The 27725-nt window shown below is 33.6% G+C and overlaps 1 protein-coding gene across 1 annotated transcript; it reads left to right on the top strand.

Annotated features, from left to right (window-relative positions):
- On the top strand, positions 1 to 27725 carry LOC136025822 (uncharacterized). The gene is made up of 3 exons (XM_065701816.1): positions 1 to 327; positions 12314 to 12566; positions 26995 to 27725. The coding sequence occupies exons 1-3, from the start codon at positions 40 to 42 to the stop codon at positions 27525 to 27527; spliced, it is 1074 nt and encodes a 357-aa protein (XP_065557888.1). The 5' UTR covers positions 1 to 39; the 3' UTR covers positions 27528 to 27725.

The following is a 27725-nucleotide window of genomic DNA, read 5'->3' on the forward strand; positions in this document are numbered from 1 at the left end:
GAATTTTGACCAAAGTTCTTATTTGCCAGTGAGCTTAAAATGAGACTGTTTAAAGTGCTATTTCGCAGAAATTTTATATTCTTCTTTGTTATTACTTCAATTATTCTACTATTTTGTTTCAGAAGTGCTTATAAAGAAGACTTGTCACTAAATGAAGATGCTGTAGAATATTTAAAAAAGAATATTATACCACCTTATACCTTAGAAGATGCTTGGAACTTTGAAACTCCTTTGAATCGAAACTTTACAGCACTAGAATATTTTCTTGCTACTTTAGACCAACCTTGGATAGACATCATTTTGATTTTAGATCTATTTTTTCCAACTGTAAGTAGCTAAAATAAATACTTGTTTTTTTTAGAATCGATTTGTTGACAAACAGTGAATGGGTACTTGTTAGTTACCCTGACCACACTCAAGAAGTGAAGTTAGGTTAATCATAATAAAATATACTTAAATATGATGAAAATATAGTAATTTAGATACAAAATTATGAAAACTATAACACAAAATTAGGAAAAACAGGCTGCTCAGAACACATTATATTAAGTACCTAATCTAATCAAACCAACTCTATACACTAAATAACTAATTAAATTCACCTGTACAGTAATTAATCTAACTGAGACTAATATAGCTATCTCTGAATACAGACAGAGAAACTGGTTTTTACTCAAATCAAGAACTTGAGTTTGGTCGGGATAAATAACAGGTTCCAGTATATGTTTAATTGTTCTGTTTTTAATAATAAAATTTTGTAGTATTTTTTTTTATTATTTATTTAACACAGCATATCTTTTACAACATTATTTCTAAATGTTCGTATTATCGATACTTTATCCCCATCCCCTTCCCTTTTAATGGTCTCAGATAGCCTTAGTTGCTATAAAAAACTAAACAAGAAAAGGAACTATTACTTCATATGCGGCAATAGGGGCGCAGCTCCAGCATTTTTATTTGGGAGACGAGAGGGGCTCTACATCCGGATAGTCAATAGGCATGAGCTTACCCTTTAGGAGAAGCAATGGTGGTCCTGGCTTCTTCAATTTGGTTATGTTTACAGTAGGTATTAACTATTGTTATATACGTATTACAGTGAGTAAGTAACTTACTACCAACTACGACATCTGTATTATTTTAATAAAGATAAAATTTCCAAAACTAAAAAACTATTATAATTATTAGATTATCCATTTCAACTTCTAACCCTTAAGTTTCTCTGCCCGGGATGAGTTCCCCCTTAACTCCCTCCTCTAAAACCATTTGTGGGAAAAGGGGTGTTGGAAAAATTGTGACCAAAACGAGCCTGAATATGTTTTGAAGTTACCTGAAAATAATAATGATTTTACTTTGAATTTTTGACCTATATTCTAAGGAGAAATTAATTCTCTTTGTTGAAAGGGGCCACCATAATATGAGCCAAAGTTAAGATTGACCCATTAATTAGATCACGTTAACTAATTTGATTAAAGTTGAGCTTCTTTTGCTGTTATGATTTTCTTCAGTTTTTGTTATTGTGTTACTATAATAAGATCTAGATGAGAATAAAACCCCTTTTTAATACTTTCTTCTTCTTCTTTTTCGACTTGTTTTGCTTTTTTAAGGTTGGCTCTGAACCAAAGACAGAAAGTAAGGAGCTCTGCCCCATATTGGTTTTATCAGCCTGTTTTAACCAAAGTATATTAAATATACAAAGTAGATACAAAGTATATTTTAAAGAGCATTATAAATAACATCAAAATTAACAGTTGGACAAGCTAGTTTTTAAGAAACTGGTTAAGGAACGGGAGGTTTGACCATCAATGAGCCTACCGACGCACTTATTTTGAATTAATAACTTGCCAAATATGTAGCCGTCCTGGCTGAGTGGATTGGTGCGCTGAATTCAGGATCCTTTGTCTGAGAGGACGAGGGTTCAAATTCTAGAGCACCCAATTATTGAGTTTGGGACGGGGGTCAGTAGCATGACTCTGTAAGCTAAGTCAGAGTCGACACAGCTCTAAATGGGTACCAAGAGAAATTTGGGGAAGGTAAAAAGGAAGGATGTGCGAAAGCACAGGATGGTTAGCCCCCAGTCCTCCATTGCACTTCCTGGTTGAAGGACAAAGAAACTGGATCAGCACCGCCGGTAGGGACTGAAAAGTCCAATACTGTGTTATACACCTTTTTTCCTTTTAGAATATCCAGCAGTTCAGCTGTATGCATCTTGGGACCATGTATGCATGCGCTCTTCCCCCTGACAGGGGAGGGGAAGGGGAACTTACTAAACAGTTAAAAAGTAAAAATTGCTCGTTCCGTCCCTAAATCTTGGATAGAGCATTTTTTTGCAAGCGATAACGAAGTTAAGTTACTACTTGGTAAATACGTTAATCGGACAAACTCAAATCATTAAAGAGCACATAAGTGAACATTAAGCAAACATTATTTAAGTCGTGGACATAGTTTTTACTAGGGCTGTCAGCAATGAGTTGCTACTAACAACAGTAGTGTACAGTGTATACAAACTTTTATACAAGCTTGTATAGTGTATACAAGCTTCCACGTGGGTGCTCATGATCTTAATAAGCTCGGCTTTTTTGCCAGCTATACCGTTAATATTAAAGTGTATATATTTTTGTTACAGATTTATTTTCCTCCGCTCCTTTAGTGGTCAAATATAAACCCCGAATTGTGTATATATACACTGAATTTTTCCTACGTTACTCGTAACATTCAAATTGGTTTGACAGTTTATCAAAACAACCAGAAATTCGTTGATTATATACAATTCAGGGTGTGTATTTAACTATTAGGCGGAAAGAGGGAGGGAGTAAAGGTAAAATTGATTTGTGACACAAAGTAATATTTCATTTGATTCATGATGAAATTCTAAGCTGAAAAAGCCTTTAAAAAAGGCTTTAAAGGCTGTATTTCAGGCTCTATTTCAAGGTTTTTATTCAGCTTCTTAGCTTTTTTTTTTATTCAGCTCCATTTCTTAGCTTCAACTTCCTTCCACTAACTTCAACTGCCCCCTGTATTGAGTTGTTCAGCTGCATATGATTTGAAAATAACGTCTTAGTAAATCAAACAGTTCACTCTTTAAATTGCTAGTTTTGAACCCTTTCAGAGGAAAGTTAGAGCCCCCTCATCGCACAAAAAAATATCACTTTTTTACATTGGCGAGCTGTGATATGTCCTTTTATTTTCCTTTGTCGTTTTTGAGGCAATGGAACATCATGAAGAAGTGCTTAAGGGTCCATAAAAGCTGATTCTTGTGTCTTTTACTTTTTTAAGCATTAGACTCGATAAGGCCGTCACAAAGTGACACATGGCACACAAAAGGCGCAATTTGGGTGACATTTTTTGGATGGAAAGGATGGACCAAAAACTAGGAAATAGAGAGCTAATTATGGACTCATCTATAAAATAATTTTTATATTTAATTGCTCTCTAGAAAATTGACTTAAAGCAATCATAAAGTGCCATTAGACACCCAAAAAGTGCACTTTGTTTTGTTTTTAAATAAAAAGTAACAAAAAGGGTGTTGTCGAATCAAAAAAGGGTGAAAAATATTTCCCCAATCCAACAAAAATTTTCCTCCATGGAAAATATCCATGGAAATTTTCTTAACCGTTGAAATAGTGACAGTATTTTTAAGTACCCAAACAAATAGTGAACTATCAACTTACTCGTTAAGCGTTGTTTCATTAAGAATATCTAGAAAATCAGAACAATTCCGGGTAGCATTGCCATAGTAACCTTACATTAATTACAAAATTGCCAGGAATGCCGATCAGATGGGGGAAATTGACACCTAGATTTTGAAAATTACCTTCCCCTTTGTATCTTTGTTTAAAAATAAATAAAATCTAAAAAAATACTCCAAAGTTTTTTTGTGTGGGGTATGTATCTCCAGAGGGGAGGGAGGATTGCACTGAATTTTTCTTATGTCTGAAGTTTCCTTCACCAAGCGAAGCTAGGTCTCCTAGTGTTGCATGTTAAAACTGATCACAATCGATAAAGAGTATGGTTTGGTACCACTTACATGTGCACATAAAACTTTTAGTATGAGAAAAATGTACATATATTGTTCCGATTAATTTTTCCCTAATTGCAGCAAACATTTTGTAGAGCATGCTAATGAAGAGATAAAATTTTAATACTTTAGTATTTCTACTGATGATGGTGTCTGTATATATTATCGAAATATTTAGACTTTCGCAACTGTTTTCACTGTCTGAACAAAATAGAGATATTCCCATTTGAACGTTTATTTGTTCGTCATAGAAGGGCAGAGTGATCTGAGAAAAAGATGTCTAATTTAAGGGGTTACGACGATAAAAATGTCGTGTTTAAGGGGAGATGAGACCAACCAAGCATGCAACTGTAAACTCAACATTTTGTTTGCAATCTAAAGACATAGAAAACTTTACCACCTTTATTGGGAATTTATTTTATGCCGTAGACGAACAACAAGCAGCTGAATGATGGTACCACAGACCAAGAGCCTGCATCTAAGAAAAAGAAATATGACGAATCATGTTCGGTCAAAGTGCATCGGTAATTGTCAGAATACGGACTCGGATTTAGTGCGACAATGTCTGATCCAGTGAATGTTCAATGTGTTCTTTGTGGGAAAGTCTTGGCCAACAGTTCCATGAAATCTGCTCATATGAACCGACATCACAGCACTGTGCATCCTTCTCATGTCGGAAAGCCTATAGAATTTTTCAAGTGGAAACAAGAAGCATTTGCTAGTAACTGTTTGGAAATCAAAAAAGTGAGGCCCGTTCCTTCCAAGGCTCTCTAAGCTTCATATAACAGCACATATAAACAGAAAAACCGCACACCATTGCCAAAAATCTGATAATAACAGCTCAAATGAAAGCTAGTCAAACAACGCTTGATACGAAAACAGCTACTGCCCTTAAAGCTATACCCTTGTCGAACAATACTGTTTCAATAAGGATATAAGTAGTTGAGAGTGATATTGTCATGCAGCTTGTTGAGCAAGAAAAGGTGACAAAAGAAATTGACGTTGCAGTGTGAAATGATGTTTGTGTTGCAGAAGAAAGCATGGATGTGTCAAGTGAAGCCCCGATGATTGTTTCGTCCGATATCAAGATCATTCTGACATAAGAAAAAATATTCTGTCTTGTAAAAACATACAGTCGAGATAACAGGAGAAGAACTATTTAATGCGATTGACCAATTCTTATCGGAAAGGGGTATCTTGTGGGACTGGTGTCTATCAGTTTACAGTGATGTGGCTGCCACCCTAATAGGGAAGAATAATAGGCTCATGGCCTGGATAAAGAAGAAAAATACCAATGTGAAGTGGCTGTATCATTCATCGGCAACCTCTTGCATCGAAAAGAATGAACGCGAATCTGTATGAGACTTGAACGAGACAGTAAAAGTGATCACCTTTATCAAATCCTGACCACTGAACTTAAGACTGTTCAAGTTACTATGAGAAAAGATGGGTTCAGAACATCATCATTTACATCTACACTCAGAGGTTCACTGGTTCTCTCGTGGGAAGTTTTCAAGCAGACCTTTCGGGCTCTGAAAAAAAGTTCACATGTTTCTTCTGGCTCAAAAGTCTACATTCAGTTTACTTTTTAAAAACCGGGACTGAGTCTGCAGGCTGGCCTATCTTGTGGATATTTTGGACAAACTGAATGACCTGAATCTGTAAATGCAAGGTTTTTGGACGGATGAACTCGCTGAATTTGAAAATGTGTGCTTTCATCAGAAAATGGGAGTTCTGGCAGGAAAAAGGTTCAAAGGAATAGCGTTAGCGTCTTCCCAACCCTAGACAAGTTTGTAGGCAACAGTGAAATTGACAACCTCAACACAATCTGTGATTTATTTGGGAGTATCTGACAAAATTGTCAGATGAACGTGTGTCATATTTCCCATTGATTATGCTCCAAGATAGAACGCAGGATTGGATCCGAAATTCATTTGTTGGAAATGTATTCTCAAGCCCCGGTCTCAGTGATAAACTTACAGAGAATTGCCAACCAGAATGCACTATATGTATACTATTAACATTAAAACTACGCTATGACGCTAAGAGTTATAGGAAATGTTTAGGAGGAGCTTAAATTAAATGAAACTCATTATACATTTAGGTTTTTAAAAGGGTTTATAAGAAATATCATATTAAAAGCTGCTCTATCATAGATTCCAACATCAGTGCGACTTTTAAAGGATCTAATTTAATTGGAAACTAAATTTTTTTCCCTTTTAAGAGTCAAAAGTGATGGAAGGGCAAGCGACCCACCTCTGAAAACTATTTATTTTCCAACCGCATCCAATGAAAAATTTTTAGAAAGCCATTTTGTTCAGCATAGTTGTACGATCCATTAACTATGACTGTAGGAAGATTGGAAATGTCAAGCCCAGCTACAGAAGTTTACTCAATGCGCGTTTAAAACTAAGGGCTGCTTTGAAACTAAATCAAGAGGTAATCTCCGTACTGTGTATATCCTGGTTGTCAAGAATACATTTCAGTAACATCCTAATAATAAATCAAACGAGCCTCCTTATTTGTAAAGCTCATAAGACCACCGCTTCCATAACCAACTTAAACCCTTCATTTTTCTTTTACTCCGGGTAAATATTTTAGGGTGGTCGGCTGTTGGTTTCTTAGAGAGGTGAGGGTTTCTATTGGTACACAATTAACATCACATGTACGAGGTTTTCCAAGAGTTAAAAAGGTGAACAGGATTTTTCGGGAGTAAAAAACGTACGAAACGGTTTTTTCGAAAAGATAGAGACAACCAAACCTTTGCTTTGAGTCAAAGATATCTGAATAGAAATTTTTCAAAAGCTAGAGACACATGAACAGGATCTTTTCCGAAGTCTGAGACAGGTGAACAAGTTTTTTTCCAAATTTAAAAACGTGGGAAATGGATTTTATTAAGCTTAAAAAAGCAAACCACATTTTTCAAAAGTAAATGACACGTGACCGAGATTTCTTCAAAACTAAGAGATAGGTGATTAAAATCTTTTCCGAAGTTGGAAATGTCCGAACAAGTTTTCTTTCATATCTTTGAAACGTGAAAAGAAGAATATTTTCAAAAAATAAGAGATAAACGAAGGGATTTTTCAAAAGTTTGAGACAAGTGAAAGGAATTTTTCAGAAGTAAGAAACGTACGAACCGGTCTTTTTCGACAATATAGAAACAGTCAAACAGCTTTTTTTAAGTTAGGGACATCTGAACGGAAATTTTTCATAAGTTAGACACTCACGAACAGAATTTTCCCAAAGTCTGACATAGTGAACGAGTTTTTTCCGAAGTCAAAATGTAGGAAATGGATTTTTCAGAAACGTAAAAAAGTAAAACGAATTTTTTTTCAAAAGTAAGAGATTTATGACAGGTATTGTTCAAAACCTAAAGACAGGTGATTGGGATCTTTTCCAAAGTTAGAAGTCTCCGAACCAGTTCTTTTCAAGACTTTGAAAGGTGAAATGAAGATTATTTTCAAAAAGTAAGAGACACACGAAGGGATTTTTCAAAAGTCTGAGAGAGGTGAACGGGATTTTTCTAAAGGCATACACGTGCGATCAGATCTTCTTTTAAAAAAAGTTAAAACATGGAATTTTTTTCATAAGTCACAGATACGTGAATGGGAGTTTCAAAAGTCAGAGACGTATGATCGGGATTTTTCAAAAGCTGGAGACAGGTAAACGGGATTTTTCAAAAGCTGGAGACAGGTAAACGGGATTTTTCAGAGTCAGAACATGCAATATGTTTTCAAAAAGTTAAAAAGAAGCAAGCGGATTATTTCAAAAGTCAGAGATACATGAACAGAATTTTTATAAGTCAGACACAAATGAACAGGATCTCTTCAAAAGTTTGACACGTTAAATTAGGTTAGGTTTACCACTTCTAAACATAAGGTAGATTTACTACTTTAGTAAATCTACTTTTATACTTTAGTAAACCTTTAAGTTAAGGAACTTTTACCGCTTTTAAGTTAGGCTAAGATTACTGCGTTTAAATTGTCTTAGTTTTAACACTTTTAACCTAAGATAGCTTAAATTAATAAAATTTTGTCTGCTTTTACCAAATTTCTGCTAAAGTAACTAAACATATTCTTCCATCGATTATAATCCCAATTTACCATATGATTAATAGGTCATTTGAACTAGGAGTATTTCCCCAACGTCTTAGGCTTGCACGTGTTATAGCTCTCTTTAAAGAAGGTGACAGAACGGGTCCTGGGAACTACAGGCCGATCCCTCTTCTGTCAGTGTTCTCTAAGATATTTGAAAGAGCAATGCTCAAACGTCAGGTGAGATTTCTCGAAGCTAAATTTTTTTTCCATCAGCATCAGTTTGGGTTTCGCGCAAAGTATTTTACAGAACATGCTTGTAATTGACTTCTTCAGTTTATACGAAGATCTTTAGATTCTAATCTTATTCCTGCAGCCATTTTTCTTGATGTAAAGAAAGCTTTTGACAGCCTAACACATAAGATTCTCATTGGTAAACTTTGTGATTCTGGTGTCCGTGGGGAAGCATTGTCTTGGTTCTCGTCATACCTAACAGACAGATCTATCGCCCCAGAAGTTACAGACGAAAAAGTTCCAATTGAATACGGATTACCCCAAGGTTTTATTCTTGGGCCAACCCTCTTCCTCATATATGTGAACGATCTCTACCGACTTTTGACACCCCAATTAACAATGTTTGCTGTGGATTGTGTCACAAATCTTACTCTCAGATTACGTTGGTGTTCACACCTGATAGTCAAGAAGAATTAATAGCATTTGCAGATGAAACTACTTTTGTTGCTGCAGCTCCGGATGAATCATCCCTTATTCTAAAGCTTCAAGCAATGACTGAGAAAATACTCTTTTGGTTTGACATATATCAACTAACTTTAAATGTAAAAAAGTCCTACCTTCTTATTTTTTCTCGTAAAGGTGTGAGCTGCCCCACAATTACTGAGCTTCATACACCAAGAGGCTCCATAAGTCGTCCCCCGGATCGATATGTGCGATTCCTGGGAGTTCTTTTGGATGAAAATTTTTCATTTAAGTGGCATGTTCAAATAATGAGAGTGAAAATTTCCCGTGGACTTGGGATCAGCCGAAAATTAAAGCGTTTATTCCCTATCCTCCGTCTTTTATACTTTTCTCTGATTTACCCTTATATATGTTAGTGTCCGTCTGTGTGGATGTTCATATTTCCCTGGGTACTTGCTCCTATTCACAATCTTTATGAGATAATGGCAAGAATTCTCCTGTCGGCTACACACACTGCTCTTCACCTCCTCAAAATTAAAGATATTTATGTTTCATCTCTATCTCCGTTGGCATATCAATACTTCCAGAGAGATCTCCCATGTTGTTTTTCGGGACTGCTTTAGTAGGGGAAGTAAATTTGTATATCGGTCGTAACCGGGAGGATGTGATGATTCCAGGTAGTCCCTCGGTTCGTTCAGACTTCGGCCTGGCCGTGACTGTGGGACGTGCTTGGAACTTGGTTCCCGCTGAGATCCGGCAGTCACGAACACTTGGCTCCTTTAAGAGACAGATGAAAAGTTTCTTATTAAAGGCTTCTTATTAAATGTTTCTTATGGTTTGTTTATTATTTTTTTTTCTTTTTTTGGGTTGTTGTTTTGTTGGTGTTGTATCCTCGCTGACGCGAGAATTTTTATTTGTATTTTATTATTGGGTGATGTGAGGGTCGCTGTTTCGTGGGGACTGCCGGTGAGTAGATTTCTTTTCCTTACATATTTATATTTAGATGTTGGTTAGTATGTTTATGACAAGTTTTATGATTCTTTATTTATTGTATGCCGTTTCCCAAATAACGGGCCATTGAGCACTTTGGGATATTGTTTTTGTTATTGTTATTTTATGAAAATAAATAGAACTTGAAGAACTTAAACTTGAACTTTTAACTTAGGTTAGCTTAGGTTTATCGCTTTTAATATAGGTTACTCTGGGTCAAATTGCTGCTCGAACTATCTTATACATCACTTATGAGCGGGCAATTTAATTAAATGTAGCACAAGGCATAAATACTCTTAAGTTGGGGGTATATATTACAAATTTACTTGTGTTTTACTATTTCTTTTCTTTTTTAATCTCTTTATCAAAGCTGGTCTTAATAGTTGGTTCTAAAGTTTTAAAACATTATAGAAAAGTTATAATAATTGACAACAAAATTAAAAAGTACTTTGTAGTAACCCTGGATTTAGTAATGTCATATTATTTGTTTTTGGCATTGGGTTATTTTAGAGGGAAAACCGAAATTGCTTTAAGTAAAACTATAGTATTTACCAAAAGGGTTAGCTATGTAGTTCTCTCGAAGGCTTATTTATGCTCGTTTTAGGTATCATTTTGCTCTTTAATTTCCTTAGACAGTATAAGATCAATATTATCTAGGGATGTAGTTCAATATGTTCCCACCAAATGCCCTGAAGGTTTTCAATATCTCTCGATTATTTCCAAATATTCAATATATTTAAATATTTGACTTTTATTCTTAAAATATTTCTGTTATTTGTTTTTTAAGTTTTTAATGAGTTTATCTGTATGTTTTCTGACTCTGCAGATTGGTTTGCTACAGTGATCAAAGTCCCTAACTTTTTAAAAAAGTTTCCGGAGGAAATATCTTTCTTTGGTGTCCCCAAAACCACATAACTTCGCAGACTACACTGCGTTTCCATGACGAAAATTTAGCAGTTCAAAATAGGGATGAAACATTTTAATCAACCGTGAAACAAATATAAAATTTTTAACTGAATATTTCGGAGACATATATAGAGTTTATCATCAGCAGTAAAATTAAAAGACATCAGTAAAAAGAACAAAATTTATATCAAATAAACTAATTACATATAGTTTATTGCTCTCATTTTTTCAGTGCAACAGTGGAAGCAAATCTCCTTACTCTTTTCGATTCCCGTTCAAGAGAATAAAAAACTTCCATTTCTGAATGTTCTTCTTTTAAATTTGAAAATAGTCTGGATTTTAAAATTTACAGAAAACCTACTAGCAATAATAGATTTTTCTCGTTCTTCTCCGGTCACGCTCGCCAAGTAAAAATTGGTTTAATCATATCTTTAACTAACCGCATTTTCAGAATTTTCTCTCCAAAATTTATTGAGGAGGAATTGTTGTTGTTAAAGGAAATTTTGATAAGTAATCATTGTTCAGGATGGTTAACTGACTAGACCTTTTCGAAAAGAAGGAAAATATTTCAAGAATTTTCTAACGCTATCCTAGGTCAACAAAAAAGAAATATTTTTTTTGTTCTTTACCATATGTTTCGGAGTTGAGTGAAAAACTTAAAAGAATTTTTACAAAATAATGGTTTAAAGGTAGGTCTAAGAGGTCGTAATAGTTTGGCTAGTGCCTTAAATTTTGGAAAAGATCGTACTTTCGCAGAGCAACCACGTGAGGTTTCTAAAATCCCAGGTACTTGTAGAAGCTCTTAAGTGGGACATACTAACCAGAATTTGAAAACGAGATTACTACAGCATCATAATTCTTTTTCATCGTCCTTCCAACCCTGAAGATTTTGCGTCCGCTCTATCGGAACATATTTTTAATTATCCAAATCATTTTATTTTGTTTAAGAATTTCTCTCGATTTCTAGAGACCAAGGTTTAAAGCAAATTTTAAGGGAAGCAATTGAAATGAAAAGAAAATTATTTAAGAATAATTCCATAAACAGAGATACAGGGGAAAGTGGATCAAATTCAATTTATGATAATTTACTGAGGTCAAATAATATGAATTTCATTTCACCTAAGAGATTTGACCTCTGTCCACCTGATATTTCAATATAATGAACCGGAACCGAAAAGGTCAGGGAGATTTGCTTCTGCTGTTGCATTGAAAAAAAAGAGAGCAATAAACTAAATGTAATTAGTTTATTGAGTATAAATTCTATTGTTTTATTGATGTATTTCAGTTTTACTGTGGATGATGGACACTGCATTGGGGTCTGACATAGTCAGTTAAAAATTTTATATTTGTTTAGCTGTCGATTGAAAGGTTTCATTAGTATTTTGGCCTGTTATATTTCCGTCCACAAAATCTTACCTATAAACGGTTTACACGACTTCATATTTGGGTGAAGCTAACTTCACAAGGCGCCACATTGTTTTTCCTAAGGTCTGATATTAATATAAAAAAAGGAAGATCATTACTTCAAAATGAATTTGGAATTTATTTGGCTTTTTTTATACTGAAAAAATGGATTTCTTTTCCGGCTTCATAAGTCTCTTATTTTCTTTTACGTCAACAACGGATTATATCTAATTCTATATACATTAATATTTTATTTTATTTTTCGCAGGACAAAAAGAGATTTTTTGTTGAATGTGGGGGTGCAGACGGAGAATTATTTGGAAACTCTATATTCCTTGAAAAGTTTAAATTTTGGAACGGCCTGCTTATAGAAGCTGATCCGTACTACTTCAAGGAACTGCTCGTAAAGAAACGGAAGGCTTACGCAATTCAAGCCTGTTTGAGTTCTTCAAATTCTTCTTATATAACAAGTTTTCAGCATGAAGATCCCTTGGCTGAGAATAAAGACACGAACTTTATAAGTAAGAGACTAACTGTATTTTCAAGTTTTGCTTATCTAATAGTACAATTAAGCTTTATGTTATACAGTACAAGCCAAAGCTTAGTTCCGCTCAATTTTTAATGGATTTTGAGATATAGTCCAGTGTTGTTAAAGTTTGAAATAAACTACAGCAGTTTTCCAAATAAAATTGTTCCACAAAAGGTAAATTTGTGCCATTGAACGGCAGTTTAAAAATTCGCAAAACTAGAGAAAAATTTTTGATCAACTATCAAACAGTTCGTGGTAACGAACTGTAGTAAGGAGCGACCCGGCTCAATAGTAACCAAAACTCTAAAAAATGGAATTTTGATACCAATACATACATCAAAAGAATCGCATTTTAATGCTGATTTTAAATATATAAGTTTCATCAAGTTTAATCTTACTGATCAAAAGTTACGAGCCTGAGAAAATTTGCGTTATTTTAGAACATAGGGGGAAACGCCCCCTAGAAGTCATAGAATCTTAACAAAAATCACACCATCTTATTCAGCGTATCAGAGAACCCTATTGTAGAAGTTTCAAGCTCCTATCTACAAAAATGTTGAATTTTGTATTTTTTGCCAGAAGGCAGATCACGGATGCGTGTTTATTTGTTTTTTTTATTTTTTTTTCCCCAGGGGTGATCGTATCGACCCAGTTGTCCTAGAATGTTGCAAGAGGGCTCAATCTAACGGAAATAAAAAGTTTTAGTGCCCTTTTTAAGTGACCAAAAAAATTGGAGGGCACCTAGATCCCCTCCCACGCTAATTATGTTACCAAAGTCAACGGATCAAAATTCTGAGATAGCTATTTTACTCAGCGTAGTCGAAAAACCTTATAACTATGTCTTTGGGGACGACTTACTCCCCCACAGTCCCCATGGGAGGGGCAACAAGTTACAACCTTTGACCAATGCTTACACATAGTAATGGTTATTGGGAAGTGTACAGGCGTTTTTAGGAGGATTGTTTTGGTTGGGGGAGGGGTCGAGAAGAGGGGGATATGCTGGGGGAACTTTCCGTCGATAATTTGTCATGGGGCAAGAAAATCTCCATGAAGGGAGCGCAGGATTTACTAGTATTATTTAAAAAAAAAACAATGAAAAAATAAATACGAAAAAATTCTATCAGCTGGAAGTAAGGAGCAGCATTAAAACTTAAAACGAACAGAAATTTTTACCCATTTGAGGGGCTCACCTCCTCCTAATACCTCGCTCTTTACGCTAAAGTATTTTTAGTAATTTCAACTATTTATTCTACGGTTTATTTATTCTGGAGTCATTCTTAATGAATTGGGACAAAATTTAGGCTTTAGTGTAAAGAGCGAGGATCTGACAAGGGGGCGAACCCCCTCATATATGTAATAAAAATATGAGAATACAAAAGTTCTTTACGTAAGCTAATTTATAAGTTACGTAAATCTTTTACTAATAAAAATATTCGCAAAGAATTAAAAGTTCTAGTTGCCTTTTTAATTAACCAAAAAATCGGAGGGCAAATAGGCTTCCTCCCCCTTTCTTTTTTTTCTCAAAATCATTCGATCAATCAAAAAATGCAAATTTCGTTTTAATTATTCCTCTGCGGAGAGCCAAAATCAAAACATGCATTGATTCAAAAACGTTCAGAAATTAAATAAAAAAAAAACAAGTTTTTTTAACTGAAAGTAAGGAGCGACATTAAAACTTAAAACGAACAGAAATTACTTCGTATATGAAAGAGGCTGCTTCCTCATCATCGCCCCGCTCTTTACGCTAAAGTTTTTTACTGTTTTAAAAAAAAGAATTGAGAGACACAGTCAAACTTTAGCGTAAAGAGCGGGGCGTTGATGAGGAAGCAGCCTCTTTCATATGCGAAGTAATTTCTGTTCGTTTTAAGTTTTAATGTCAATCCTTACTTTCAGTTAAAAAAACTTTTTTTTTCATTTAATATGTATTAGATTCCAGATTATACCTATCTATCTAAAATATTGATTATGAAAATAACTGGAGAGGTATAGTTTTCATACAATAATCAGGCTTGTTTTTAAGGAAGGTTACAGGAAGGCACTCTAAGAGATGGCCCTCGTATCCTTTAGACTACATGTCCAGTGATTATTGTCCGTCACGCGTCAACCCAAAATAAATCCAATATCTTATGCCTTATTTTTATGACTATATACCTTAGTGCTGCCCTAAGAGTGACGTATGGACGAATAAAAGATGGACTTATATATCAACAAATGAAATGACACCATTTTTATGCAATCCTAAAAATTTCGTGTGCCAGATTGGCCTCTGACTCACTCGAAATATTTGTCTTGACTTTTTCTGCAATTAGCCATGGTTTGATGCCTACAACTACTTGACTTTAATTCAATTTTAACACATGACTATCTACCCTAGTTCTGCCCAAGGAATGGCGTATGGACGGATGATAGACAGATTTATCTACGAACAAACGAAATGACATTATTTTTATGCAATCCTAAAAAGGACTTATGCCAGATTGGCCTCTGACTCTCTCGAAATATTTGTCTTGGCTTTTTCTGCAATTAACCATGGTTTGATGCCTACAACTACTTGAATTTAATTCAGTTTTAACACATGACTATCTACCCTAATTCTGCCCAATGAATGGCATATGGACGGATGATAGATAGACTTATCTATGAACAAGTGAAAGGGCATCATTTCCATACAATAATAAAAAGTGATTATGCCAGATTTGCCTTTCACTCACTCGAACTATATGTCTTCGTTTTTCCTACAATTAACTTTAGGCTTGATCCCCACAACTACTTAGTTTTATGTTACGCCCACCGAAACATCAAAATTTACATGGTCTTAGAACTTCCATGTATGATTCTCTTGCATATCCCCTCAAAGATAAAATTATATTTCGAAATCATAAAAATAGGAGCCATCTTCGTCACCAAGCCTAAAATCAAGTATTTCTTGCTAAATGTTCTATAAGTGAGTAGTGACTCGTGATAATAACAGGAAAACCACCGAGAACACAGTTTTTACAACAATATATAGATCAAACAAAATGGGTTTTATGGTGATGAAATACAAAATTCTACGAAGAAATCTTTTCATAGGAAAGTAAAGAGCTGTATTAACTAAAATGGCATGTGAAAGTAGTATATCAATTGCCAAATCTGGCATACCTAGATAACCCCATCAATTTACATCATTTTCTGTCTATATTTTATCTTTTTAACATCAAATAATAAACTGTTTGAACATTTTCCATCACAACATTCAAAATGAAAACAAGTCTTTGGAAATCAAAAGTTTGGTCTGACTTTTATACTTTTCCGCAGTATGAACACGGGCTTTAATAGAGTTCACACCATTTTAAATGAGGAATTACAACATTTTTACAATTTCCCATCATGAGTTTTAAGGTCAAAACAGGTCTTGTGAAATAAGAATTTGATGAATTTGTGAAATAAAAGTTTAACTATATTCCATTCTTCCTATACTACAAATAAAATATAACAATTTAACATGAGATAACATTTACTGGATAGTTCGATATCAATACCAAAATAATTGTTATAATCGTTCCATTTTATTTCAATAGCCTTTAAAATCATACCTTTAACTAATTTTCTAAATTGCTTTTCAGGATCAGCTGGATTAGAATCAAACGCTTAGCTGTAGATTCACCTTTAAAATAAATAATGACAACGATTTTCTTTCCATATTTTGTTGCCATCATTTCATTGTTGAATTGTGCATTTACTTACCATGTATAAATCTTCTTCCTAATAGTTCGATTATATTTATTCATTTCACTTTAAAGTTTTCCCATTTCTTAGTGAATAATCAAATTAAAAAAAACTTCCAAATCGACATTAATTTATATATTAATATATATGATTTACTATCATGGACTTTCATGATCGTTTTTTTATGCAGTAAATGTGGTATACCAGGTACTTGATCTAATAACAGTTTGATTTCTATATCATCAGGTGATCCGCTTCGATAAATATTAAAGTCTTGCTTTGAAACATCAAAACAAAATATAGGATATACTATTTTAATATCATTGTAACTCACAACTGTTCCACTATCAATATTTTTATCATTGATAAGCGTTAGAATAACCTTCATTAGCATAACGAAAACCATATTCAAATATTATTGTGGATATTTATATCCATATATTGTCACTTCAATTCCATTAGTATTCACGTGGTCAAATATCATATTTCTTTTGTGTATAACTGTCATCCTTTTCAGATTTCTGTAATCCGAAAACAATGTATATTATATTTTAGTGGTCACTGACTACCCTCCATGTTGATTCCTTTTCCATTTTATAATCGCTTTTATAGGTATTACACGCTTCCCATCTTAATTTAAATGAGCTGCCCTTTCCTGATCCAGCTTTCCTCGTTAATCGAGCTTCTAATTCAGTCGCTACGGGTAAACTGGAACTTAATACTGGTGACATCAATGATAAATATACCACATCTACTTTAAAATTTTGAGCTCCAGATTTTATAATTAAACAGTTCGTGGTAACGAACTGTAGTAAGGAGCGACCCAACTAAATAGTAATCAAAACTCTGAAAAATGGAATTTTGATACCAATAGCTACATCAAAAGAATCTCATTTTAATGTTGATTTTAAATATATAAGTTTCATCAAGTTTAGTCTTACCCATCAAAAGTTACGAGCCTGAGAAAATTTGTGTTATTTTAGAAAATAATTTTAGGAAACACCCCCTAAAAGTTATAGAATCTTAAAACGAAAATCACACCATCAGATTCAGCGTACCAGAGAACCCTACTGTAGAAGTTTCAAGCTCCTTTCTACAAAAATGTGGAATTTTGTATGTTTTGCCAGATGGAAGACCATGGATGCGTGTTTATTTGTTTTTTGTTTTTTTTGTTGTTTTGTTTTTCCCCCAGGGATGATCATATCAACCCCGTTGTTCTAGAATGTTGTGAGAGGGCTCATTCTAACGGAAATGAAAAGTTCTAGTGCCCTTTTTAAGTGACCAAAAAATTGGAGGGCACCTAGGCCCCCTCCCACGCTAATTATTTTCCCAAAGTCAACGGATCAAAATTCTGAAATAGACATTTTATTCAGCGTAGTCGAAAAACCTTATAACTATGTCTTTGGGGACGACTTACTCCCCCAGAGTTCCCGTGGGAGTGCTACAAGTTACAAACTTTGACCAGTGCTTACATATAGCAATGGTTATTGGGAAGTGTACAGGCGTTTTCAGGAGGATTTTTTGGTTGGGGGGAGGGGCTGGGAAGAGGGGGATATGCTGAGGGAACTTCCATCGAGGAATTTGTCATGGTGGAAGAAAATTTCTATGCAGGATTTACTGGCATTACTAAAAAAAATTTTAAACATTAAAACTTTAAACGAACAGAAATCACTTCGTATGTGGAAGGGGCTGCTTCCTCATCAATGCCCCGCTCTTTACGCTAAAGTTTGACTGTTTTTCTCAACTCTTCTTTTTAAAACAGTAAAAAACTTTAGCGTAAAGAGTGGGTCGTTGAGGAGGAAAAGCCTCCTTCATATACGGAGTAATTTCTATTCGTTTTAAATTTTAATGTCGCTCCTAACTTTCATTTAAAAAACTTGTTTTTTATTTAATTTCTGGACGTTTTTTAATTAATGAATGCTTTGATTTTGGCTCTCCGCATACAAATAATTAAAACGAAATTTGCATATTAATTTTTTAATAAACAAATAATTTTTAATAAAAAGAAAGTTTTTTAAATGAAAGTAAGGAGCAACATTAAAACTTAAAACGAACAGAAATTATTCCGTATATGAAAGGAGCTTTTCCTCGTCAACGTCCCGCTCTTTACGCTAAAGTTTCTTACTGTATTAAAAATAGAGTTAAGAGAAAGAGTCAAACTTTAGTGTATTAAACGAAAAAAAACAAGTTTTTTTAAATGAAAATAAGGAGCGACATTAAAACTTCAAACGAACAGAAATTACTCCGTATATGAAAGGGGCTTTTCCTCCTCAACGCCCCGCTTTTTACGCTAAAGTTTGACTCTTTCTCTTAACTCTATATTTTAAAACAATAAAAAACTTTAGCGTAAAGAGCGGGGAGGAGGAAAAGCGTATATGAGGGGGCTCACCCCTCTTCGATGCTCACTCTTTACACTAAAGCTTAAATTGTGTCCCAATTCCCTAAGAATGACCCCTGAAACACAAAGGCCGTAGAATAAATAGTTGAAATTACTAGAAATACTTTAGCGTAAAGAGCAAGGTATTACGAGGAGGTAAACCCCTCATATGCGTAATAATTTCTGTTCGTTTTAAGTTTTAATGCTGCTCCTCAGTTTCAGTAGAAAAAACTTTTCATATTTATTTTTTCATTGTTTTGTTAAATAATGCTAGAAAATCCTGCGCCCCTTCCATTGAAAGTTTCTTCCCCCATGAGAAGTTCCTCCATGGAAAGATCCTCCCACGTAACCGCCCCCCTCAACTCTTCCCCCAAACTAAAAAAATACCCCTGAAAACGTCTGTACACTTCCCAGTAACCATTACTATATTATGAAAAGAGAAATCACCAATGCAACAGCACAAACACATAAAAAAAATATATACGTAACTTAAGAATTAACTTACGTAACAAACTTTTATATTCTTTAATTTTTATTATGTATATGAGGGGGTTTGTACCCTCGTTAATACCTCGTTCTTTACACTAAATCGTAAGTTTTGTCCCAGTTCTTTAACAATTACCCCTGAATCAGAAAGTCCGTAGAATAAATAGTTGAAATTACTAAAAATACTATAGCATAAAGAGCGAGGTATTTATCTCCTCCTAAATACCTCGCTTTTTATGATAAAGTTTTTCAGAACCCCTCATACGCGTAATAATCTCTGTTCGTTTTAAGTTTCAATGCTACTCTTTATTTTCAATTGAAAAAACTTTTCCATGTTTATTTTTTCATTGTTTTTTTTTATAGTAATTTTAGAAAATCCTACGCCCTTTTCTTTGAATTTCTGTTCTCCCATGACATATTTCTCCAAGGAAAGATCCTCTCACATAGCCCCCTTCCCTCAGCCCCACCCCCAAAACCAAAATAAATCCCCTGGAAACGACTGTACACTTCCCAATAACCATTATTATATTATGAAAAGAGAAATCACCAATGCAACAGCAAAACACATAAAAAAAAGGAGACAGAAGGAGAAAAGGAAGACTGTTTTTCTAAATTAGTGATTAATATAGACCAGCACTTGAATGAGGCCTTAACTCTACTCATCCAGACAATCACATAGGTCAAATAGCATAGCCATACACAATCAGCCGTAAAGAATAATTCATGGACAGGCAGTCATGTCGTCAATAAGTATAAGTCGTCATTTACCAAACAATATAAACAATAAAGACAAATAATTCAGAGGCAACAACCCAACACAAGGGCTCATCAGGAGAATACACTTGCCTATAGGGTCTCGCCACATTAAATTCTCTACCCAGTCAAGTGTTGTGGCTACCACATAATTTCCATGGCATCCCCGTGTCAGGTATCACCCCCAAAATGCATGCCTGTGAAAAAAAAACAACCAGCAAATTCAAAACAACCAAGTAACACCAAAATAAACTTATCCTCTTAATATATCCTCTTTTTAGCAACAATAGGTAAACTAAATATGATAAATTTTACCAAATCACAAATATTAACACATTGCAAAAAACCTGAATGAACTAAACAATTATAGAATTCATCTTTACCATGTGGCTATTTTTTAAAAAAATCCGCTCTATTAGAAACACAATTCAAAATAAATGGCGCTTCATCATCATTTCTCGAACCTCCGAAATTAGTTGAAAATTTCTTTAAGTATTTCCAGATAATTCTTTTGATATTTATTTAAAAGTTCGTTATAATGAAAGCTAAATTTTTTAAATTGCCAAGTTAATTTATTTGCAGAAAAACCTCTTGATATCAATTTTTGGCTCAAGATTTTACATCTATTTTTAAAATCAATATAATTACTACAAATCCTTGCATAACGAAGTAACTGTGAGAAAAACGCCGAATATGTGATATTTGAGTGTATATTACTTTCAGGGAATGGGAAACTAATCACTTCAAAATCAAAATCATCCGTTTTATTATACATTTTATAACTTAATTTATCATTATCACAAATATTAATATTTAAATCTAAGAAATGATCTTCCCGACCAGCGCCATGACTAGGTTCAAGAGTGAGCTTTGATGGATATATATTTTTAGAAATATCAATGAAATCCTTACAATTTAAGACCAAAATGTCATCTAAATATCTTTTATTATATGACAAAACATGTTTTAAATTATTTGGATTATTCTTATCCATCATATATTTATATTCTAGTTGACTTAAAAACAAGTCAGTTATAAATGGGCTGGCATTCCCCCCCCATGGGAATTCCCACGATTTGCTGTAAACACAGGTCAAAGTTTGTAACTTGCAGCCCCTCCCATGGGGACTGTGGGGGAGTGAGTCGTACCCAAAGACATAGTTATTAGGGTTTTCGACTATGGTGAATAAAATGGCTATCATAGAATTTTGACTCGGTGACTTTGGGAAAAAATGAGCGTGGGAGGGGGCCTAGGTGCCCTCCATTTTGACTCGGTGTCTTTGGGAAAAAATGAGTGTGGGAGGGGGCCTAGGTGCCCTCCAATTTTTGTGGTCACTTAAAAAGGGCACTAGAAGTTTTAATTTCCGTTAGAATGAGCCCTTTAGCGACATTCTAGGACCACTGAGTCGATACGACCACCCCTGGGGAAAAAAAACAAACAAAAAAACAAATAAACACGCATCCGTGATTTGTCTTCTGGCAAAAAATAAGAAACTCCACATTTTTGTAAATCGGGGCTTGAAGCTTCTACAATACGGTTATCGGATATGCTGAATCTTATGGTGTGATTTTCGTTAAGATCGTATGACTTTTAGGGGGTATTTCCCCCTATTTTCGAAAATGAGGTAAATTTTCTCAGGCTGGTAACTTCTGACGGGTAAGATTAATCTTGATGAAACTTATATATGTAAATTCAGCATTAAAATACGATTCTTTTGATGTCACTATTGGCATCAAAATTCCATTTTTAGAGTTTCGGTTACTATTGAGCCGGGTCGCTCTTTACTACAGTTCGTTACCACGAACTCTTTGAAAGAGCGACCGATTTATGTGGGAGCTACTTATAAAGAATTGCCTGAATTTGTAAAAGTAAAAATGTTTGCATAAAATTTCCACTTCTTTTCAACTAATTTTCCAATGGATTTCCAAGATACTTATAAATTTGAAAACGAATATAATTTTAAATTTGTTTATTTGAACTAAGTAAAATTAAAGTAGTTAGAGCTTTTATTCCTAAAACAAAGATTAATGAAAAACTGTTACAATTGAGACTAATTTATTCTATTTTGATAATCAATATTTTTTAATTAAAGATTTAAGCAGATTACTTGCATCTCAAGTAGCTAAAAATGGTTCTAAAATTCGTTTATGTACATTCTATGGAAGAATAATCTGATGAACAAGACACATTTGAATTAATTGTATCATGTATTTTTGTATTGTATAATGTAGAAAAAACTGTATATGATACAACTTTTGATACAACACAAAATAAATATAAATAATAAGAATATAAATAACAAAATAAATATGAATAATTAAGAATTTAATCAAAAGTATGGTCAAAAGACAATTAAAGTTGTAGAGCAAAAGTCATTTGCTTATGAATTTGAAGTCTGTTGTTGTTTTGATACAACACAAAATAAATATTACTTATACTCTGGTGAAGGTGCTAGAGGGATTTTGTAGCTAGCATAGTGGAAGTTTGTACAGAAATAGCCAGTGAATATGAAAAAGGACAGAGAGACCCTGACCCTGACATAGATACCCTGTCTTGGGTTATACCCAAGAACAAGTAAGAGCAAAATGGAACAATAAAAGTTATAAAAGCTTTCACATTAGTGAAACGGAAAAAATATAAAGTAATTCTCAAATATATCACTATCATATGACTGGTAATATACGTGGATTTACTCGTGCGAAGCATAATAGAAACTGTAGAATTCCTAGATATATCCCTATTGTAATGGGTAATCTCTCAAAATATGATTCTCATTTACTTCTTTGGTAATTAGTATCTGTTAAAAGTATTCTTAATTTAGTGGAGAGTTTATATCGTCCTATAAAGCAATAACTTTCAATGAGACCCAATATGAAATGATATTTATAGATTCTTTTTGTTTTGTGGTTTTACCGTTAGATAATTTTTCTGAAAATTTAGCTCAATGTGAATGAAAAGTAAATTACAACTGTTTAAGAAATAATTTTAAATATACTTCGGATGTAGTTAAAAATGCTGAAAAATTCAGAGAAATAATAAAAAAGGGATTTATCGCTATTAATATATAGATAGATATAAAAATTAAAAATGAGAGAAAATTATCTTCAATTCTCAAGTTTTATTTTAGATTAACAGGAAAAAATATTTCTGAAGAAGAATGTATAAAAGCAAAGTCTATTTGGAAATTATTTAAATGTAAAAAATATTCGATTACACTAAATTATACCTAGATCGTTATGTTTTAAATTTTATCAGATGTTGTTGAATATTTTAGAAATTTACGTTTAAATAATTATAAACTAGTTCTACTGCGCTTTTTCTCAGCACCAGGACTAACAGGAAGCTTTTCCTGTTTGAAAATTCAGACAACACCCATCTACGAAAAGCTAAGAAGCCGGGCTCTTAGCAAACTAAACACTCTAAAATATAGGTATCGGAAAAAATACAAATACGAAGAGATAAGAAACCTAGCACAGAAAACCTCGAAATAGTAAACTAAACATCTAAAATTATAGGTTTCAGACAACACACTTACGAAACTAACCCCATTGATTGATTGAAAGCCAAAAAATATGTAGCTCAGGAAAGTCGACATTAGCAAGCTAAGATTTCCAATCGTAAGTTTCGGACAAGGCAAGCCACGAAAAACCAGACTAAACATTCTAAATCGTGAATTTTAGACAAGTCAAACCATAGAAAATCAGACTAAACAGCCCGTATCATAAGTTTCAGGTAACACACTCCCATGAAAAACTAAAAAACCAAGCTCATAGCAAACTTAACACCTAAAATTACGATTTATAGAATCAAATCACAAGTTATAGAAAACACATCAAATCACAAGTTGCAGACAACACCCATATAATAAAGGCTCTTTTTGTTTGCTTGCTAAGCTTTAGTTTCCTATTTCGGGCTTTTCTATGGTAGACTTCTTAGCTTTTTGTAGGTGTTTGTTGTCTGAAACCTATTATTTGGGATATCTAGTTCATTAGGTATTTATTTTAACCAAAAGGACTGTCCCATAGAAAAGTGGTCTTTTCAGTCATTTTGTGGTCCAAAACAGCAATTCTAGTCAAAAGAAGTCCAAAAAATATCGTATGAAAATTCTGAGATGGAATCAGAAATGGTTTTGAATTATCAAAAAACTATACACATGTTTAGCCTCGACTTTTAGAAACAGTAATGCCGTATGGTAGAGCATTACTTTCTAAATGTGCAGATAGTCCTGCAAAATAACGGTCCTGCAAAATAACGGTCCTGCATAGACATTTATTTGAGCCAAAAAGACTGACCCACAGCATATACGCATGTGTGATATATTTCTTGCAAAAAATGGAAAATTATTTATTTTTGCGTATAGGAGCTTTATAAGACGTGAACAAAAGCTGAAACGTGAACAAAGTCACATATTGTCACAATTGTGTGAAACAAGCATTGTCTTGGACCAATGAAAGGTTGTGCTTTCATTAAAACACCTCACAAATAACCGAATGCAAAAAAAAAGAAAGAAATGTGTCGCTTTTTCTTGCAAGGTGCGTTTAATTGAGCAAGAGAAACCGTGAATTTTCATCGAAACATCTCAAAAATATCTTTTAGTATTTAATTAACCTCCCCCCTGGAGTTAATTACAGAATGTAAGGGTTCCCACCTTTCTTTAATTCATGGTTCTTTTGCTTATATCTTATCCTTTTTAAGCTTTTTACACTTTTTTTGTCTTTTAACGCCTTTTTTCAGTGTTTAAATAATGCTTTAAATCTGTTTCTAGAAGTAAAGTTTTTGCGTATGATAAAAGTTTCGTTATTCAGGATGAATCTTCAATATGCAATCATTTCTGTAATAAAATATATAAAGCCAATGCTAAGTAATATTTCGCTGAGTCACGTTAGAAAATTAACAACGCTCTAACGACCAGGTGCATCTAATAGAGAAAAAAAATTAACAGCATTGGGATACTTGTGTGTTATCATTTCCAAAGGGTTGGAAACGTGCGAACAATTTAATCGTTCGAGTAAGCGGGACAGGGGATTCTCCTTCTATGCAATATGTTATCATGTAGAAATTAACCCCCAAATCATAATATCAGAAAGATTTTCACAGTCCATCTATCTAGTGCTCCATTCCTTGGCATTCCAGTTCCTTTCGAATCCTATTGCGGGCAAAAAATTTAAAGGTTTTCTTAGAAAAATGTCTTGAAAGAACATGAAATAAAAAAAAAACACATCGAAAAAACGTGTAATACCGAAGACAAAGAAAAACCTTGAAAGAAAAAAATCTCTTAAAATATTATGCAACACCCACACGTAAATCGTCATTACATAACATCCCACATGCGTGTCCTCTTCACTTACAAGCGGGGAATCTTACTTACACGCAAGATTGCGTTATCATTAACATAAGTAAATGTTCCTCTACTACATAACAACCAAAGAGATCTTGAAAAAGATCTACAAGAAAAATGTCTTAAAAACGTCGTGAAACGTAATGAGGGAAAACGCCTTAAAATCGTCTTGAAATGTCTTGAAACATATTTAAAAAATCTTAAAGAAAAATGTCTTAAAAGACGTGTTAAAAACGTCTTGAAGAAAAATGTCTTTAAAAACATCTTGGAATGTCTTAAAACGTGTTGAAAAACATCTTGATGAAAATGTCTTATGAAACATCCCCACTTAAACTCTAACACGTCTTATCATGTAACAACTAAATGTGAACCTATTACGTTACAACCAAAATGTAAAAAAACCTATTGGTTAACAAACAGAGAATTCCTGAAGAAAACCCTCCCTATTACGTAAAAGACACCTGCATCTCTTAGAAAACATTCCCTATTACGTAACATGCACCTGTATCTTGAAATAGTTTTTTAAAAAAGTGTTGGGACAGGGATCTGAAGGTGGTTGTGTGTCACTAGATCCACAATGCTATCACTAATGTGGCTATATTAAATAGTAGAATATTCTTGGGAAAGAAGGACGGAAAAAGGAACAAAATGAAAACATTTAAATTAAAAAAGGATTGAAAGGCTGTTCTTCCTAAAAAGTTTAAAATAGTGATATGTTTTCTTAAAGAGAAAATTGCCAGAAGTATCAAGTAAAATTAGTTGGACTCGTTGCAACCATGACGAAAAGTCAACAAAGGACAAAAGTTTAAGATTACATAAGTTTGATTTTCAGATTACATACCATTCATTTTCTTGAGTCAAAGCGAAAAAGATCTAGGTGTACCGATTCTTGCGACAACGGCGAGTTCAAATCAGGGAAAAATTGCTTCTTCTGAGTGATAGCTCCATGGCTAAGAGCTATTGAGTTTTAGACCATCCTTTCTGCGAGACGCACTATTTCTGCTAGTACTGATACTAAGTATTTTTTTTGCGAAAGGTCTGGTACCCAAAGAACATCCAGTAAAATCCCAATTTCTTTTCCCAGCTTTTATTTTCACCTGTAGCCAGTATTTTTGTCTTTTAATTTTATATCCTTGCTTTTTGCATGTTTGAGTTAGTGAAAAAGTTGTTTGATCAGAAAAAGCTGCCCACTCATGTACCTTTCCACGCAAATGGGTGTACCTACGATATTTTTAGACATATTTCATTGAGAAGTGAAAATATGAATGAGTCTCTTCAAAGGAAAAGTTTTTTTTTTTACATGGAATGTAAACCAAAAAAATAAACTTAAAAAGGTTTTCTTGAATAATTAAAAAAAAGAGAAATCAAAAGTAGAAGAGAAGCAGGTCTGCTGTTTGTTTTGTTCACCTGTTCTGTTTCTGGTTTTTTCCTTTCCAACCCTTTAAATTTTTTTTCTATTTCTAAAAAAATGCCCATGCTTAGGTTTGTATAAAGTAAAATGTAACAAAGCTTGTGTGGTGATTTGAATTTTATTGATCTTTGGTTTTTGTTCATCTGTAAAAATTTGTTGGTAAAATCAATGAAAATTCATGTTTTTCCAAATTAGTGATCGAGTTTGTTAACTTTTTTTTAAGAACACTATTTAAAATACTTAAATATTTGGAGAAGAAAAATATGTCGTTCAATCCTAGCGGAAACTTGGTAAAACATGCAGATGAGCAATCCGATTTTACATTACAGCATACTTTTTTTTTACAGTGTATAATAAGGGAAACGGACGAGTACTTTATAATGAAGAAGGCCACAATGGCTATGGGAAAGACGAAAAAGGATTTTTTCGACTTCGAGAGACTGTAAAAGTTTCCTGTTTTCCATTCTGGATGATTCTCCATGCCTTAGATGTCACAACAGTTGATGTGCTTTTCTTGGACGTTGAAGGAGGAGAATTGAATATTTTGAAAACGATACCCTTCGCTAAATTAAGTATAAGTGCCATCTTAGTAGAATATGATGGAAGAAAAGATTATCTACAAAAAATAGAAAGTTTTCTTACTAATATAGGGTATGAGTTATTTAATCTATATTCAAATAGTTGGACGAATGGAGACGCTCTCTTTTTAAGAAGGACATTTCGTGATGAATATCGATATGAAACGGTTCATCAATATGATAAGAGGGTAGTTTTGAATATATCGGACGATAAAATCCGAGATATTATATTCCGGAATACGGATAGTGAGTCTTCGGTTAAAATGATGATTAATTTACGAAACTTAATATTATATCAGTGAGGTATTTTGAGTGAGGTATATATCAGTGAATAATATATCAGTGAATAATTCTTTTATAACAGTTTTGTATTATTTTTCTATTTGTCTCGTATTAGTAGAATTTTCTGTACCTGTGAATGACAAAAAGCTTAGGAGAAAATCTATTGTATCAATTATATCATTCCAGTGTTTCCCATACATTAAAGAAAGTTCTCGGAA

The sequence above is a fragment of the Artemia franciscana genome, chromosome 4 (assembly GCF_032884065.1).
Source record: "Artemia franciscana chromosome 4, ASM3288406v1, whole genome shotgun sequence".
Taxonomy (NCBI): Eukaryota; Metazoa; Arthropoda; class Branchiopoda; order Anostraca; family Artemiidae; genus Artemia; species Artemia franciscana.